General features: G+C 42.1%; 1 protein-coding gene across 3 annotated transcripts in view; it reads left to right on the forward strand.

Moving 5' to 3' along the window:
• The window catches only part of aopep (aminopeptidase O (putative)), a 97,270-nt gene that overhangs the window by 7,600 nt on the left and 74,436 nt on the right, over positions 1-15,234 (forward strand). For all 3 annotated transcript variants that reach the window (XM_050051759.1, XM_050051762.1, XM_050051761.1), the window contains exon 6: positions 321-445. In XM_050051759.1, coding sequence (XP_049907716.1) covers positions 321-445 — 125 coding nt within the window. The remainder of the gene's footprint in view (positions 1-320; positions 446-15,234) is intronic.

The raw sequence follows: 15,234 nt of genomic DNA on the forward strand, positions 1-15,234 counted from the left end.
CTATATTCCCACAAAGGCCATTTAAAACATTCCGAGTACTCTAAGGGGGAATATCTCAAATCAAAGATGTTTGCCCATTCAGTCATTTCTGAGGTGATGATGCCTCCATGAAACACTCAGTGTGTGCAGCTGCCTTTGACTTATACTTCCAGATAACCTCTGATCTGGAGCATAGCATCATCATAGACATACACATGAAAAAGAGGAAGACATGTACACAATAATACTGTATAGCCTACTCATTTATATCAATACACAAACCTCTGATTTACGTGAAACTTGTCAGTTATTTTAAGAAACTTGTTGCTTTCCTTTTGCAGATGGGAGTCCTCAAGCTGTTGCCTCAGTGTTTGGCTGCAGCCCACACCGTTCTGGGGGTCCACCCCTTTCCCCGCCTTGATGTTCTCATCGTCCCAGCAGGGTTCTCCAGTTTGGGCATGGCCAGGTAATGACAACTAGGTCTTTGGTAGAATGTTTGAAGTTGTAGATTGGGCAAAATGCTGGACAGAGAACAGGGTAGGAAAGGTAGGAAGGCAGAGGAAACAGGCTTGTATGTTTACTTCAAGCGGTGTTTGCATATAGATAATTTTTAAATTCTACTGTGGTTATTTAAACCTAGGGTAAAATAATTTTTTGACCACTTGGGGGCAGCAGAAGCAACCTGTGAATACAACATCGACATATTATCACCTTTGAAGTTGATGATGGCACAGCTGCCTTTTCACACATCCGGCAGAAACAGAGACATATTAATATTTATTTGGAGTTGTGATTACAGTAGTGATGCGTGGATGGCAGTTATATCTACAGACATAAAGGTTAATCTGTGAATGGGGTGGGCTTGTTCATAAAAATTAAAATTCTGATCCTGTGGATGGGTTGCAGGTGGGTGAAATAATATCTGTTGCTATTTTCATTTTACCTAAAGCAAATGATTATATAAAACCTGCCTACTTCAGTCTAATATGTTACCTTATATTAATGCTTATTAATGAATGTATGTGGATCACTGCAGCAGAAACTATAAGTGCGTCCCGATTAAGAAAGACGCTGTGCGCATTTACACACGAGGAACAGCAGCACAACTTCATTGATTATTTCAGAAGCTTTAAGTTTAGTTCTTTGTTTCTTAGTTAGTTAACTTGTTTGTATCTTTCTTTCTTTTCTTCCTCCTTATTTTTCTCTGTTTTTGTCTTGTGTTTTTGGTATGCAAACACATTTCGCAAAGTAGCTAAATTAGTCTGTTTGCTGATAGCTGTTTGGAAGTGATGCTGATGAGAGCTGGGAGAGTGAACTAAAACAGTAAAGTTGAAGTCTGTAATACCAAAATAATGACCTGAGAGATGCTAAAACACTCCACAAAGGGGAGTTGCAAGAGTGGTAATTATCTGTGGGGGTGTTACTGCAAGTGACACCTTTCACAGTATGCATAGTCATTTGATCCATTGTTAATATTAAATATCAAATAGAGCAGCTTTTCAAGTTCTGCAGTTCTGTGTCTGTCGTCATTTAAAGGCTATTTTTTGGACATGAATTCCCAAGTTGTAAAGAAACTGAACATCAAAGATTTGCCACAACAAAGCCAGCACTTTGTTATTTTTCAACTTTATCCCGCTGCTTCTGGTTTGGTTTCTTAAGTAAAAAGTTTCTGAGTTGCATGATTAATGATATACTTCACATTTCAGCCCCCCCTCACTTTGTCTCAATCTTCTTTGTGGAGATCTTCCACATTGAAATTCTTTACTGAATTAATGAGTCTAGCCATAACTCCCTCCAAACTCTGTTTAGTCACTTGTCATCTTTCCTTTTCTCCCCAACATAACCGCTTCCAACCCCGGCCTGTATGACTTCTGAGCTGCTTGCATGTCCGTGCTGCATATAAAAGGATGTGTTTCAGTTGTGAGTTGGAGACTGTATCTTGTCACTATTGATTTTTTTCCAGCAAGAAAAGATACAGTAAAATACTCAAGCAGCTCTCCACTGAAGCCGGACAAAATGTAAATACATAAAAGTTAGCAGACAAAGAAATCTTCAGCTTCCTCACCAGGCCTCTGCTCAAACCTTTTTCCATACTGTCTTCTGTCATTGTCCCATCATTAACCGACTACTTTTCATGACGTTTTTTCTATTCCCTCCCTTCCTTCATCCCTTTCCCAAAATGCTACTCCTCCCTTTCCTCATCCCGTTTCCAAAGCTCACCACTTCTTTCATCCTTCATCCCTTTTTCCATCCCAAACAGCTCTCTTCTTATAACCAAAATCCCACATCTCTTGACCTGCTTACACTTTTTTTTAACGTTTTATCCATGAGGTTCACACTCTCAGGCAAGTTTACACTGTGCAATATTTTCTCCATCCCTTCCTCCAAACATAATATGGTTCTACTTTCTTCTTGTAGTATTTTTTCTGCCCTTAAAGAACCCAAACCCTAACCTCAAACCCTGAACCTCTTGATGAGAGTGGTGGCTAACCTCGTCTCTGGGCACAGCTTCATTGACTCAGCATGTCCGTCAATAGTCTGCTGTGTTGTATTTAACCAGCAGAGATTTCAGGTGGTCTGCAGGCTCCCAGCTCCACACTAGACCTGTGTGTATTTATGTATGTATGTATGTATGTATGTTTGTGTGCAGTTTTAGTGGAGGTCTGGGGGCAGATGGGTGGGCACAAAGCCACAGGATGACAGATTCACTGTCCTACGCACAATAGATAATAATTCTGCTCTGTGTATTTCTTTGTTCCCTCTTCACCCTCAACTCTTTAGCTCCTGTCCCCTCCACTTGTTTTCCATATTCATCTCCTCCTCTCCTGTTTTCTGTCATCCTTCTGTCCTGAAAATCCGTAGTGTCCTGCTTCTGTCACTTCTTTTTCACCCTTCACTGTCTCTTTTCATCTCCTGACTTGCTGTTTCTCTCTTTGCCCTCATAAAATCTCTAAATCTTCAAGCCCCCTTGTGTTTGCCATCCTTCTCTGTCCTCTCCACTTCTCTGTATGGTCGATCACTCTCCAGTCTGGCCTCCAGCATTCTACAATAGTGATAGTTTCCCTGGAAATCAAGTTTTATATTTTTTCTGCAATATAGTATTTTCAGCTGGCATATGGCGTGCCTGCAGATGCGACTGAAAGTTTAAAGTTAAAATTGGAAATTGTAGCAAAATAAAGACCATCAATGACTGGCCTTTTTTAAAATTGTGTTGATAAAGTAAACTGATTAGGGTGGTCAGTGAACGTTGTCCCACTGTCTGCGGTCTGCAACCACAGTCTCTCCTCCTCTCTGTCTGTCTTTTTCCTCTCTCCCGGCGGCCTCCCTGGAGAAAAGTACCCCAGACAGGATATGAGCTCATACCTGAATATGTATTCAGCGTGAATTTTCGGTGTTGCAGCCAAGAGCGGTCTTAATCAGAGATATTTTGAAGGACAGAGGGTGACAAGAGAGTCGGTGTCTGGACCTCTTTCACAACTTTGCATACTTATTTTGACTACTTCGCCCAAAAATACAGAGTGCTCTTTGATCTACGGAAAATCTTTCCCCTCATCTCGTGAAAATCTGTCTCCCTGCTGTATTTATTTTGAATGGACATCAAGTGCTAACACAGAGGCTGTTCTGCTGTGGTTGTTGCCTGACGGATGTTTTCTTTCCCTTATGAGGATAGCTCCCGGGCACTTATCCCTCCTGCCCTGGCTGCTTAGACCCCAGTTAGCTACAGATGACAGAGAAGAGATTTAAGGCCTTCATTAAGCTTCAGACAGCACCTGCACTGACTCCCTATAAAACTCTGCATGGGTCTCAACCCAATGTCAACTCACTGCATCCTCCCCTCAGCGCGGGTGGTTCGGTCCTGCATGCCTCCGCACTTAACCACAGGGTTGTGCCATAGGGAGGCGGGGAGGTCAACCAAAATGGAAGCGTAGATTGAGATGGAGATGAGAGAGAGATGGAGAGGGTAAAGGCGGGGTTCACGACAGGCCCGCGGACCCCCAGGATGTGGGAGAGGATGTGTGGATTATTCCCAGCAACAAAAGCCATTAGCCCCTGGAAGAACTTCAGAGACATGGCGCTATTTAATCTAGAGATTGGGAGGTATGTGGGCCCCAGCGCTTGGGACCAAGCCAAATGCAGTTTTTGTGCAGTGCCCCAGTGGAAACAGCAGGAGTGGAGGGGCTATGGGACAGGGAGCTGTGGCAAGGAGGCATAAAGCTGTTATAGAGTGATACAGGAAAGGGAGGGCAGAGGCAAAACAGGGGAGGATTCACAGTGGCATGAAGTTTTTATTCTGAGATACGGAGAGGGAGGGCAGGAAACCGAAGATTAAGGAGTCAAGTAAGGGCAGGTCTACATTCAAGGGCTGTGCCGTGTACACTTTGCACCCATAGGGCTTTCTGATTCACACACATGCACACACAAAGGGTACTAGACTTACGCAAATGTAGCTTCCAGGGGATGAAGCCAGTCAGCAGTTCATAGGATTTCACCCAACCAATTTTAGTTTATTTAATGTCACAACGAGAGCTTCAATCCGTTATATTTGATCATAATCCGTATGTTCTCCTATGGCTCCGAGAGTTCTTTAGCAGTCCAAGTTATCAATAGATGCATATTAGCCTGCAGCAAGCGGACTGTATATGCCAAACAGTATCTTTCTTTTTGTCTTTCATGTTGCCCTTGTGTTTCTTTCTGTTCCTATGACAAACCAAACTAAGAGAGCGGAATGTAGAGGCGCTGCTGTGTGTCCTCTGCCAGTGCTGTTAGGAAAACCTTAAAGACATCAAGGAGCCGATAAGGGAAAGGAAGAAAAATACAGTATGGTTAAACATTGATAGAGGAGTATAAACGAGGGATGAAGAGGTGTCTGAGATAAGGGGAAACAAAGCACAGTATGACAGAGACGTCGTCAGTGAGCACAGTTGGGGAATCCCTTAAAGTTACTTCTGTTTCCAGCCCGTATATAAAAGCCCATTGTCTTGAGCGATTGAAAGACATGGGAGTGGGTACCAAAGCTGTAAATATAGTGAATCCGCTCCGAGCTGTCGTGGGCAGACCTCCCACTATTTCCTGAACATTATTAATGTGCGTTTGTGTGTATATTTGTACGTTTTTGTCTTTATTTTTATATGTCTTAGCTCATACTGTTTTTTCTTCTTTTTTTAAATTCTGATGTGTAATCTCATCACATCTTGATCACGTCATTCGGTTCCGACTGGGAGTGACAGGAAGGGCACAGCATTTCCTCTCGCTCTTTGAAGCTGAGGCCTCTGTGTCCCAAAGCGCTGGCCGGACTTGGACTAATCAGAAATCGCATGTGTTTGCAACGTACCCAAAATGAAGACGTGTCTGACGTCCCTGAGAGAGCGGTGGTTTCCCCGCATTTTTGTTGAGAAATGACCCAAGTGTTGAAACCGGGGCCTTTTTGGTTGTGTGGGTGATGAAGGTTTTGTTTTGCTTCGCTGCAGACAGGCTGATTCCTGTGCTTGTGTTTGTATGAATGCGCGTATTGTTCAAATACGGGTGTAAGGATGTGTGTTTAGAGCGATGGGATGACGTCAGAGGAATGCTAAAGAGATCATTTGTCATTGACTGTTATCTGCTTTTCTTTCTCTGGTGGGGAAATTACCACGTTTTTTTTTAAGTTAACATGTTTTGATGTTTGGGTTGTCCTCATGCTATAGCTGTAATTGAGCCAGATTAATGTGTAATCCTTTGTTGTTGCTGTTGGGTTTTTTCTTTGTGACAAGGGAAGGGAGGGCCGCCCCACACAACTTGATGGCGGGCTCTGATAAACCCACACACACACATACTTAAATATATCTGTAACTTGACACGTCTCATTGCAAAAAGCCTGTTTGTGCAGCGTGTTTGTGTTGTTCTTCTTTAAAAAACAGTGATGATTAAGGAAGCTGGTAATAAAAGTGCAAACATCTTTATTGCCAAAATAGTTTTCTCCCACCAAACCCATAATTTCCCCTGATGGTACATTTCTCCTGTTTTGTTTTTCTCCTTTTACGCAGCTCTCGCCTCACAGGGGGTGGCTGTCTGAAGAAATAGGGAGAAAAAAGGATCAAGTCGTTAAACTGCTTGTTCCTTTTTCAGTACAGCCAAACTAGGCAGCCATATAACTGTCACGGGTACTAGGTTAAAATTATGACTGGTGTATACCTCTTGACCTCTCTAAGTGGCACTGGAGGATTTTCAGCCTGACTTCAGTTGACTGCATTGTTTGTTTATGGGCCAGCAGGAAGTTACATTGGCCATTGGTCCCTGTTGGGAGGAAGTAGGGAGCTGAGGTGCCGGGGGGAGCCACTACCCTGCAGGGTAATCCCCCCGTTGTCCTGGAGCTCTTTAGTGTACCACCTGAGCTTGTATTCATCTTTAATAGAACCAGACCAGTGTTTTTACATGTTTTAACCCATTAACTAGAAATCACATATTCCTCACGTTACTGCCGACCATTTCCCAAAGCATACCACAAGTTTTCTTGAGACTCTGGGTTTCATTAATGTCAGTATGGTAGAAGCTTTTGTTACATTGTGTTATTCACACATGGTAATGCAGCCTCAAGAGAGCGTATTTATTTCAGACTTGCTTCCAAACAGCAGCCTTTTTAATGCAAGAAACAACCGAATTCACATTACTGTCTTCACAAAGCACGTTTGCTACATGTAGTTGTTACTCTTGTCAGCTTCTTTTTCCAAACACAGTGCATATGAATTATATGGTAACTGACTCTCAACTCTCAGCTATGCACTAACAATATAAGTTTTGTTATGAGATGTTAACAATAATGGATTATTAATTCTGCAAGTTGTTTTTTTTATGGCATACCGAATGATTGGACACCGATGGTTCTTTTTAATTGAGGAAATAAATCAAAAACCTTGCAGACTTTACTAAGTGGTCAGTAATAATGAGATGAATCATGCCAAATCATCAGTGTTTAAAAGATAAAGCTGATCATTACAGAAAGATAATCAACCTCGAGGAAAGTCATTGTTGCTTGTTACCATCTTAAATTGTAAGTAAATGAAATATAACAGCAGACCACAAGATGCAAATTAAAACGATTAGATGTTAATCTTAACCTGCCCCAGTTTCTAACGAGTCTCACTTTTGTGCCTCACTGGCGATGATTCCCCATCACTTTGCACCCTTACTGAATTCCACCTCCTGCCTCCTTATTGACCTGTGTCGTCCCCCTTTTCTCTGTCCCTCCTTACTCCATTTCTTTCCCAGTCCTCCCACTGCTTGTCCTCCCCTCTTCCTTCTGACGTCTCAGTGGATTTCTTGCCTTTCTGCTCTCCTCTCCAGTTTGATCTGTGAAGTAACCCTAGAAGTGTGCGACACAGCCCTGCTCTTTCAGGAGTCAGTCGGTGGGTTCGCGGCGGGGAGGGCGGGATGTGGGGGGTCGTATTTTTTGGCACGGGAGACAGCTGTTAATCAAATAGTCAAGGATGAGGTGTTTCTTTCTTCCCACCTTGAGTGGATCTCCCTCTCTTCTGTAGCTACACAAAAGAGCCTGGCGAGTTGAAAAGGCAGCTCCGCATGCCTGCACCTGGACAGAAGGAGAGGGAGTGTCCTGTGGACACTTTAAAAGTGATTGCAAGTAGTTAAGATTTTTAGATGAGCTTTATTTCTTTTCTCTACCAGTTCCCCTTGTTCCTCTGCTCGCCGCTTGCTGAACACACACGGGACAGCTCCAGAACCCCGCAAGTGTTTGCTACTGCTATCCATGTCTTCTTGCTTTCTCATCTCTTTTTCTTGGTCAGAACTTCCTCTGCGCTCTTAATGAAGATAACAGGGTCCAGTTAAGCAAGTGTTTTGTTAGTGCAGGAACATTCCTCTCTAGTTATCTCGGGCCTCTCAGCTTCCCTTCTCTATCTGCAGTATAGGTTTACCTGCTCTCCTACACTACCTTCTCACAACTGAAGGAGCCATCTTTTAACTCTTCCACTGCTTGACAGGAGAGGGTTATACAACCCCGATTCTATAGAAGTCTGTTATCCTTTTCCATATACAGTGGGGAAATGAGTATTCAACGCCTAAATTTTTCCCCATACACATTTTTCCAATGCAGCTATTCACATAAACTTTAAACCAGCCTTTAGTGTTAACTCAATAAAACGACACTGAAAAGAAATCGTAACATTTTCAAAGTGAAATGACACAGGAAAAAAGTATTGAGCATGCTAATTGAAATGTATTTAATACTTGGAGAAGCCTTTGTTCACAATGCCAGTTTCAGGATACTTCCTGTATAAAGAAATAATCTCTTACAGTGTTGAGATGGGATTTTGGCCCATCTTTTCACACAGACAGTCTTTAAATCTCTAAGACTTTGGGGGGCCCTCTTGTGAATCTTTAAAATGCAATTTCACTTTAAAAACTTTGACAACTACTGTCCTCAGGTCCCAAATGCGTACTGAGTGTCGTTAAAAGAAAAAGCTTAAAAGGTGATGTAGCACAGTTGTAAACATGCCCCTGCCCCAACTTCTTTCAACCAAACTCAGAATGAGTGCATATTCACAAGAAAACAATAAAGTTGATCAGTTTGAACATAAAATATCTTGTCTTTGCACTGCGTACAGTTGAATATGTGTCGAAAAGCATTGGCAGATTCTGTTCAGATATGATCAGAAAACAATGAATGCATGCTAGTTTCCAAATTTTATATTCATGACAGGATGAATGTGCAGCATTGCTCAAAATTATAACCACAGTCGCATGTGCTGTATTTTCCCAGGTGCCATTTATGCGTCCATTGTCATCAGTGGTTGATGAGTTATGGTGCGTTGCTTTGAACTGCCCTCAGATGTGAACCTGCTGGCAACAGCTGGCATATAGTACTGCATTTAACAGTAACACAGACACACTGTGCCATAACTCTGGATTAGAGGCTGTGGAAAGACAGGCCTGTCACTGCACACCCATTCCACTAACTAATGGATGATTCCACAGGACCCATTCCCTGGAGTGATGGATGGGTCCACTGCATGGCATAGGGGACACTGCTGCTGCTCTTGGTGTGCATCCTGGGGCGTGTGTGTGGTAGTGGAACCTAGAGGCTGAGGGTAATTTCATTTGTCTGTGCAAAGCCAGACGGCTTAATGTCCGTGGGACCTCTGCGCTGAACCGGCCAAAATGAGATATTTGAAACAAAGTGCTGTGAAATGCTCGGTGGTAATGCTTCCGATGTCTGGGTTTGCTTTTAGCCTTGGGGAGAGAGCTCTGCTTCAAGCTGGTCCACCAGTTGCTTTTGCAATGGGCTGTTTTTATCCTCACTAGGAGCAGGCCGCTATGGATGGCAGTGTTAGTCTGCCAGTCTGTCGATTGGTCATCTACCAGTTTGGTCTTGGCTAGAATTTATATTATTTATATATAAAACTCTTAAATGCAATGTCATGAAATTCTGTACAGACATACATTGACATTCAGGGAATAAGTCTGTGTGACTGACAGGTCAAAGTTACATCTATCCTGTGAAAAATTTCAAAATCTACTACCTGGATTGGCACAAAATGTGGTATAGACATCCATTTGGGAAAAAGAAGCAAAAATAACCATCTCAGAAGAGGAATGGCTGAACATCTGCAAAACTCAAATGAGCACTTCAAGTTCTGGTTATTGGAGGGAATTTACATGGAAAAACATGATTAGATTTTTTATCACCCCAAAAATTAAACAATCTAAGAAAGGCCAACCAAGCTATGGACGGTGCTGGCGGGAGTGTGGAAACTCCCAGGCAGACCACTTCCATGTTTTCTGGGACTGCCCAATTATACAACCTTACTGGCGAAATGTAGTAGACAAAATTAAATTAATAATGGGTTTCGAGTTTGAACATGATTTTTGTACAGTTTACCTTGGCAATATCTCCTCTGCAATGAATGCTTGGGACAAATATTTGGTTAAAATAATGTTAGCAGCCAGTAAAAAAGCTATAACAAGACGGTGGCTAACTAAAGAATCCTCATCAAGAGAGGAGTGGATTGGTATTGTAAAAGAAATATATATTATGGAGAAGCTGACTTTTTCCTTGAACCTGTGTATGGACAGATTTACTAAATACTGGAGGAAATGGATAGCTCACCTTGAATAGCTGACCCTGCACTGTAAAATACTGGAGGAAATGGATAGCTCACCTTGAATAGCTGACCCTGCACTGTAAAAGGAGATAATCAGTAAACACCTATGTAACCGGCGTTTATTGTATACCTATGTGAAAACCTTTTTGCTCTGTTTTGATGTGGAGAAAAGAACATGGACAAATGGAACAAAAATGACTGAAAAACCCTGGATCTACCTCTTGTCCCTTCAGAATGTACAAATGCTATGACTGTGACTCATGTATCCCTTGCTCTCCTTCACTTGCTCATCTGTGCATTTCTTTGGTATTTAAGTGTTCTGTTTTATTGTAAAAACAAATAACTCAATAAAAATAAAGTTAAAAAAAAATGTGGTATAGACATTCATGGTTCCTAGACAATCCTAATGATGTTGGTGGTCGTCTTTTTCTCTTGCCACCATTTGCTTTATGTTTGTAAGTTAAAGGAATACCTTAGCCCCCTAAAAGATCATTTGTATATCAGTTACTAACCCTGTGTTACATTGAATTTGTCAAAAAAAAAGTTTTTCCTCGCATGCCTTCTGTGAAGGAAGAATCCAAAATCGAAGAAAATTCTTGATGAACTAAAGTCAGATTAAGATTCAGACAACTTTTTTAATCCCACTAGGGGGCAATTTGTTTGAACAGCTTGCCTTTGACACATACGATAACATAGCATACAGTAACATGTAGACACATAAATAGATGAGTAAAAAAACATAAAAACAGAAATGGTCCAGGGAGTTCAGTGGAACAGAGGATTCTATAAATAAATGCTAGAAAGTTGATTGAATATACAGAGAATTTAAAAGATGAATTGCAGAGGGAATAAAAGATATTGATTAGCAGTTACAAGCAGGTAAAATGTAACGATGCCCTGATGTAACAGAGAGAATTTGCCTGCAAGAACACGTCCAGTAGAAGCTAAATTACTTGTGGCTTTCTGGAGGATTTGTTGGTTGCAAAAACTGGCAGCAGATAGCGTGGTCCGCATTTAACAATAGCAAAACTATATGAAAACATTTGTTTCCAAACTCTACCACAACTCGTGCAGGGACCTCCCAAACATCCTTATCCTTAATCCTTATTAATTAAAACTGAACTAAAAGTGAACTTTATCTATGCTCTGTTCAAAGCCAGACTTCATTAACAAATAGTAATTTTACCTTGCTGAACACTGGAGCTGCTGATCTTTCGCTGCCTCTATTAGTTCGTAAGTTTGTGTTATTGTGTGACTGTAGTGTTCTTTAGTCTCAGTTCAGATTCACCAAAGTCACGCAATAACACAAGCAAACTAACTGATTGAGGCAGTGATAGACCAGCAGCTCCTGTGTTCAGCAAAGTAAAATTACTGTTTTTCTCAATAGAGTCTGGCTCTGAAGAGAGCTTATTAAAGTTTACTGTCAGTTCAGTTTTAAATAGTAAGGTTTTAGTAACTAATTCATGTGTTTTGGAAGTGCTGAGCTTGAGTTGTGTGAGAGTTTGCAAACCGATGTTTTGTTATGTACGTAGGCGTTTTTTGGTCTTAGTGTTGTAAATGCCTAAAGTTGTCTTCACAGATTCAACCTATTGCTGGATGAGTAATTAATAATAGAGAATATTGCTAGTCTCACATGTAGGCATTCTAGTTTACAGTCACTTTTTGGCTGCATTCCTCTCCCTGTTAATACCTGTTGATTGTTCTTGTACCTTGTTACAGTACTTGTCAAGTGATCTCTTTGTACATTCTTTCCGGCGATTATCTATTGTGGTATTGTGTAAATGCGTTGTTGCAGAAGTATTTACATCAAACACCTTCAGCCCACGCTGCATTCATCAGCCGCAGGTTTTTCTCTGACAGACTAGCAGCCCAGCCAGGTGGCAGCCTGAAACCTCTGTATTGGAGACAGCTCTGCTCACTGGCTAATTTCACTTCGATCTCGCCCTCATCCGTCTTTCCATTCTGTCAAACACTTCTTCTGTAGCCCCGCAGTACTGAGCGGTCTCACTTTCCATCTCCTCACTGTCTCATTCTCTCGCGTTACGTAAGAGAGAAGAAAAAAATTAGCCTATTTATTACCCTACAGGCAAGAAAATGTCTCAAATCATAATCCTGTGAAATAGATTTGCCCTGTCTTTTTCATTGAGGTGGTAGTGGGAGCCAAAAGAGGCTTCTGAGTGCTGTGTGATGAGTGATGGGGTTTGCATGCAAATAGCTGCAGTGATACAGGAATGTGGGTTATGTCACGTAAATGTCATGTCGACACCTCCCTTAGGCTGATTGACAGGGGCTTGTTGTAGCCAGATCAACTCATAGTGCACTGCATTAATGCTCATTAAAACATTGCACACCCCTCTTTGTATCAGTCTCATTAAATTGTATGAAGACAGTATAGGCTTGTAAAACTATGATTTTTTGTGTTTTGGGTCAGAACAAGATTTCGTCTTACCTTGTTGCCACCTACTGCTTGTTTAGGTGTTCTCTTGAAAGTGTCAGCGTTTCCCATTCACAGAGATTTCTCGCTGTTTGGTCTCCAATATATCGGCAACATGCCAGTATTCAGCTAGAGAGAGAGCTCATCGTTACAGACAAATAAGTGCGTTTAAATCTGTGCTCTAGCATCCTACACACACACACACACACACACACACACACACACACACACACACACACACATACACACACAAACACACACTTAAGAACATTCCTCTGGCGTGACATCAGTTTTTGGACTCTGCACTAAACATGGAACAAACTGCACTGTGGATTGTTTTACTGTTAAGAGATCAGATGGATCAGACATCTGCTATCACTTCCCAGCTGATACGGATTCAAAGTAGATTTGCTGAAAGTATGTGGGTGTGTATTTGTGTGTGTGTGGATGTGCATGTCGGTGCCTGAGACTCTCTGCTGGTTTATGTGGGTGCTCTGTTATGACTGTACCTTATACAGCTATTGCGTCTTCATGTATGCCTCTCTGTGTGTGCACGCAGACATTCTTGACCTCATCAGGCTATGACACAGAGGGATCCCGTGATACAAACTCGACCTGCTTAGAGCCAGCTATCTATGTATGCATGAATGGGCTTTTAAGATTAAGCACTTGAGAACAACTAGAAACTAAAGCCTAACCTTGAAACCTGCGACTTATTTCTCATGCGCCGGCACTACAAAGCCTCATTTTCTCCAGACTCGAGCGGCAGAGTCGCCTCCTTGTTCCTGATGACCTCTGATATCTTTTCTGCTATTTATTTTCGGGCTCTGATGCGATGCAGTGTATGTGGGTGGGGCGGCTCTCTGGGGGCCCCGGCCTGGCCCCCGTTCATGTGATCAGGCCCTACATGGTGTGGCATTTGGCCTGGCCCTGTGGGGCCCCGTCTGGGAGCAGAGAGCTGATCTGCAGCCAGCCTGGAATGCCAGACATTTGAAGTCAGACTTGTTAAAAAAGAACGAAGGGTGGTAGGAGTTTGGTCAAATAGGCCCCTGTGTCTAAAATAGCCCACAGACTCTGTCCGAGAGGGAGGGAAAGGAGACAAAGCTTCTTCCCGTAAGCTGACATTAGCAAAGGCCAGCCCTCCAACCTTTGCCTGAATACAAAAGAATAGACAAAGTTGTAATTTGCGTGCTTGTTGTCTCTTGTGTGACTTTTGTCTATTTCCTTACCTGTCTGTCATTGTGTCTTAAAAGTGTTCCATAACTGCAGATCCATACAGAAGCATGCAAACAATGTGTGAAATTTTACCAGCGATGCTGTAACAGCATCTGTGTCACACTGGTTCAGCAGTTCAACAGTTATTACACGAGGGAGTTGACAAGGCATTTGGGGAAAAAGCAAAACTCATCACGCCGAGTGACAGACAAAAGGATGCTCACCTTCTTTCTCTCCTCTTCTCTTCTGGCTTTCTTCCTCTCCCAATTAATTTCTATGAGATAATCATAAGCTTTCTAAATTTCTTTTTCTTTCTGTTCTCATTTTCATATTTTTCTCTTCATGTTGTTGAATTTTATGCCTTTCTTTACTTTGTTTTTCTCTCTCCCACTCTCTCATTTACACATGCAGTACAGTGCTCTCTCTGCTCTCATCATCTTTTTCCATGTCCCTCTGTCTCATGGGGCTGTTTTACTGGTGCCCCAGCTATGAGCTTAGCTGGGCTAGGGATGTCAATTACAGGACTATGATAGGGCCCCTGCTGCATTATGCATGGAAGTGTCCCGCTGGGGAAAAAATGGCCTACAGCCAGGAACGATGGATGGAAGGATGGAGGGATGAATAATGGATGGAGAGATGGAGGAGCGAAACACTATTGCAATCTGTGTCTCACCAAATTGAAGACTTGCCCCGGCTCACACCTCTGAAGCTCATGGCCAAGTCACCCTGGGTGACTCAGAGTTGCGAGGTTGTCGTGTCAAAAAGCACAGGAGGGCTTTAATCAGTATTTCATTTTGTTTGTGGAGACCCAATGGGGTACCGCCATCAGAAAGGTCACCTTAGGTCTTTTGTCTGTTATTCTATATGCAGACAGCCTCTCATCGTGATCAGTTTTGTTTATCGCCCTCTGGATATGAATTCATAGCCGTGTTTGTAAGCCTTTACATATAAAAAAGTAGAGTGTTTGCCTGCAAGTATCTGAGCGCGAGTGCTTGTGCACATATTTTCTGAGTGTACTCCTGCACAGTTTTCTCCAAGCCTTAAGACATAACCACGATGGCAATCAAGAACAGGAAATATAATTACAGTAGTGACTAAAATTTACGTTTGACATCTAATTAAATGTCAAACATTGTAATTCCGTGTCTTTAATGTGTTGTTCAGAAGAGCATGATTAGAGAAGTGGAGAAGAGTAAATCTGTATTACAACTGAAGGGCAATTTGTCACACAGCCACTGAACCCATCAATTAAAAAACAGAGATCACAAACATCAAAAACGGACATGAGACGGGGCCAACAAATCTTAATTGATTTACAAGCTCTAAAGGTGACAGTGGCTAAATTTGAATGAGACATACCCTCATTACACAGTTATCAGAAAATGATTAGTAACCCTGATGAGACGGTCAAGGCCAAATTAGTCTTCTTCTTTTTTTTTGCTATCACCTGTCAGTGTCTTTGTTCCTTTTATTTATATAGCATACATCATGTCTGTGAATAGACTTTGTTAT

This window comes from Epinephelus moara, chromosome 8, assembly GCF_006386435.1.
Source record: "Epinephelus moara isolate mb chromosome 8, YSFRI_EMoa_1.0, whole genome shotgun sequence".
Lineage (NCBI taxonomy): Eukaryota > Metazoa > Chordata > Actinopteri > Perciformes > Serranidae > Epinephelus > Epinephelus moara.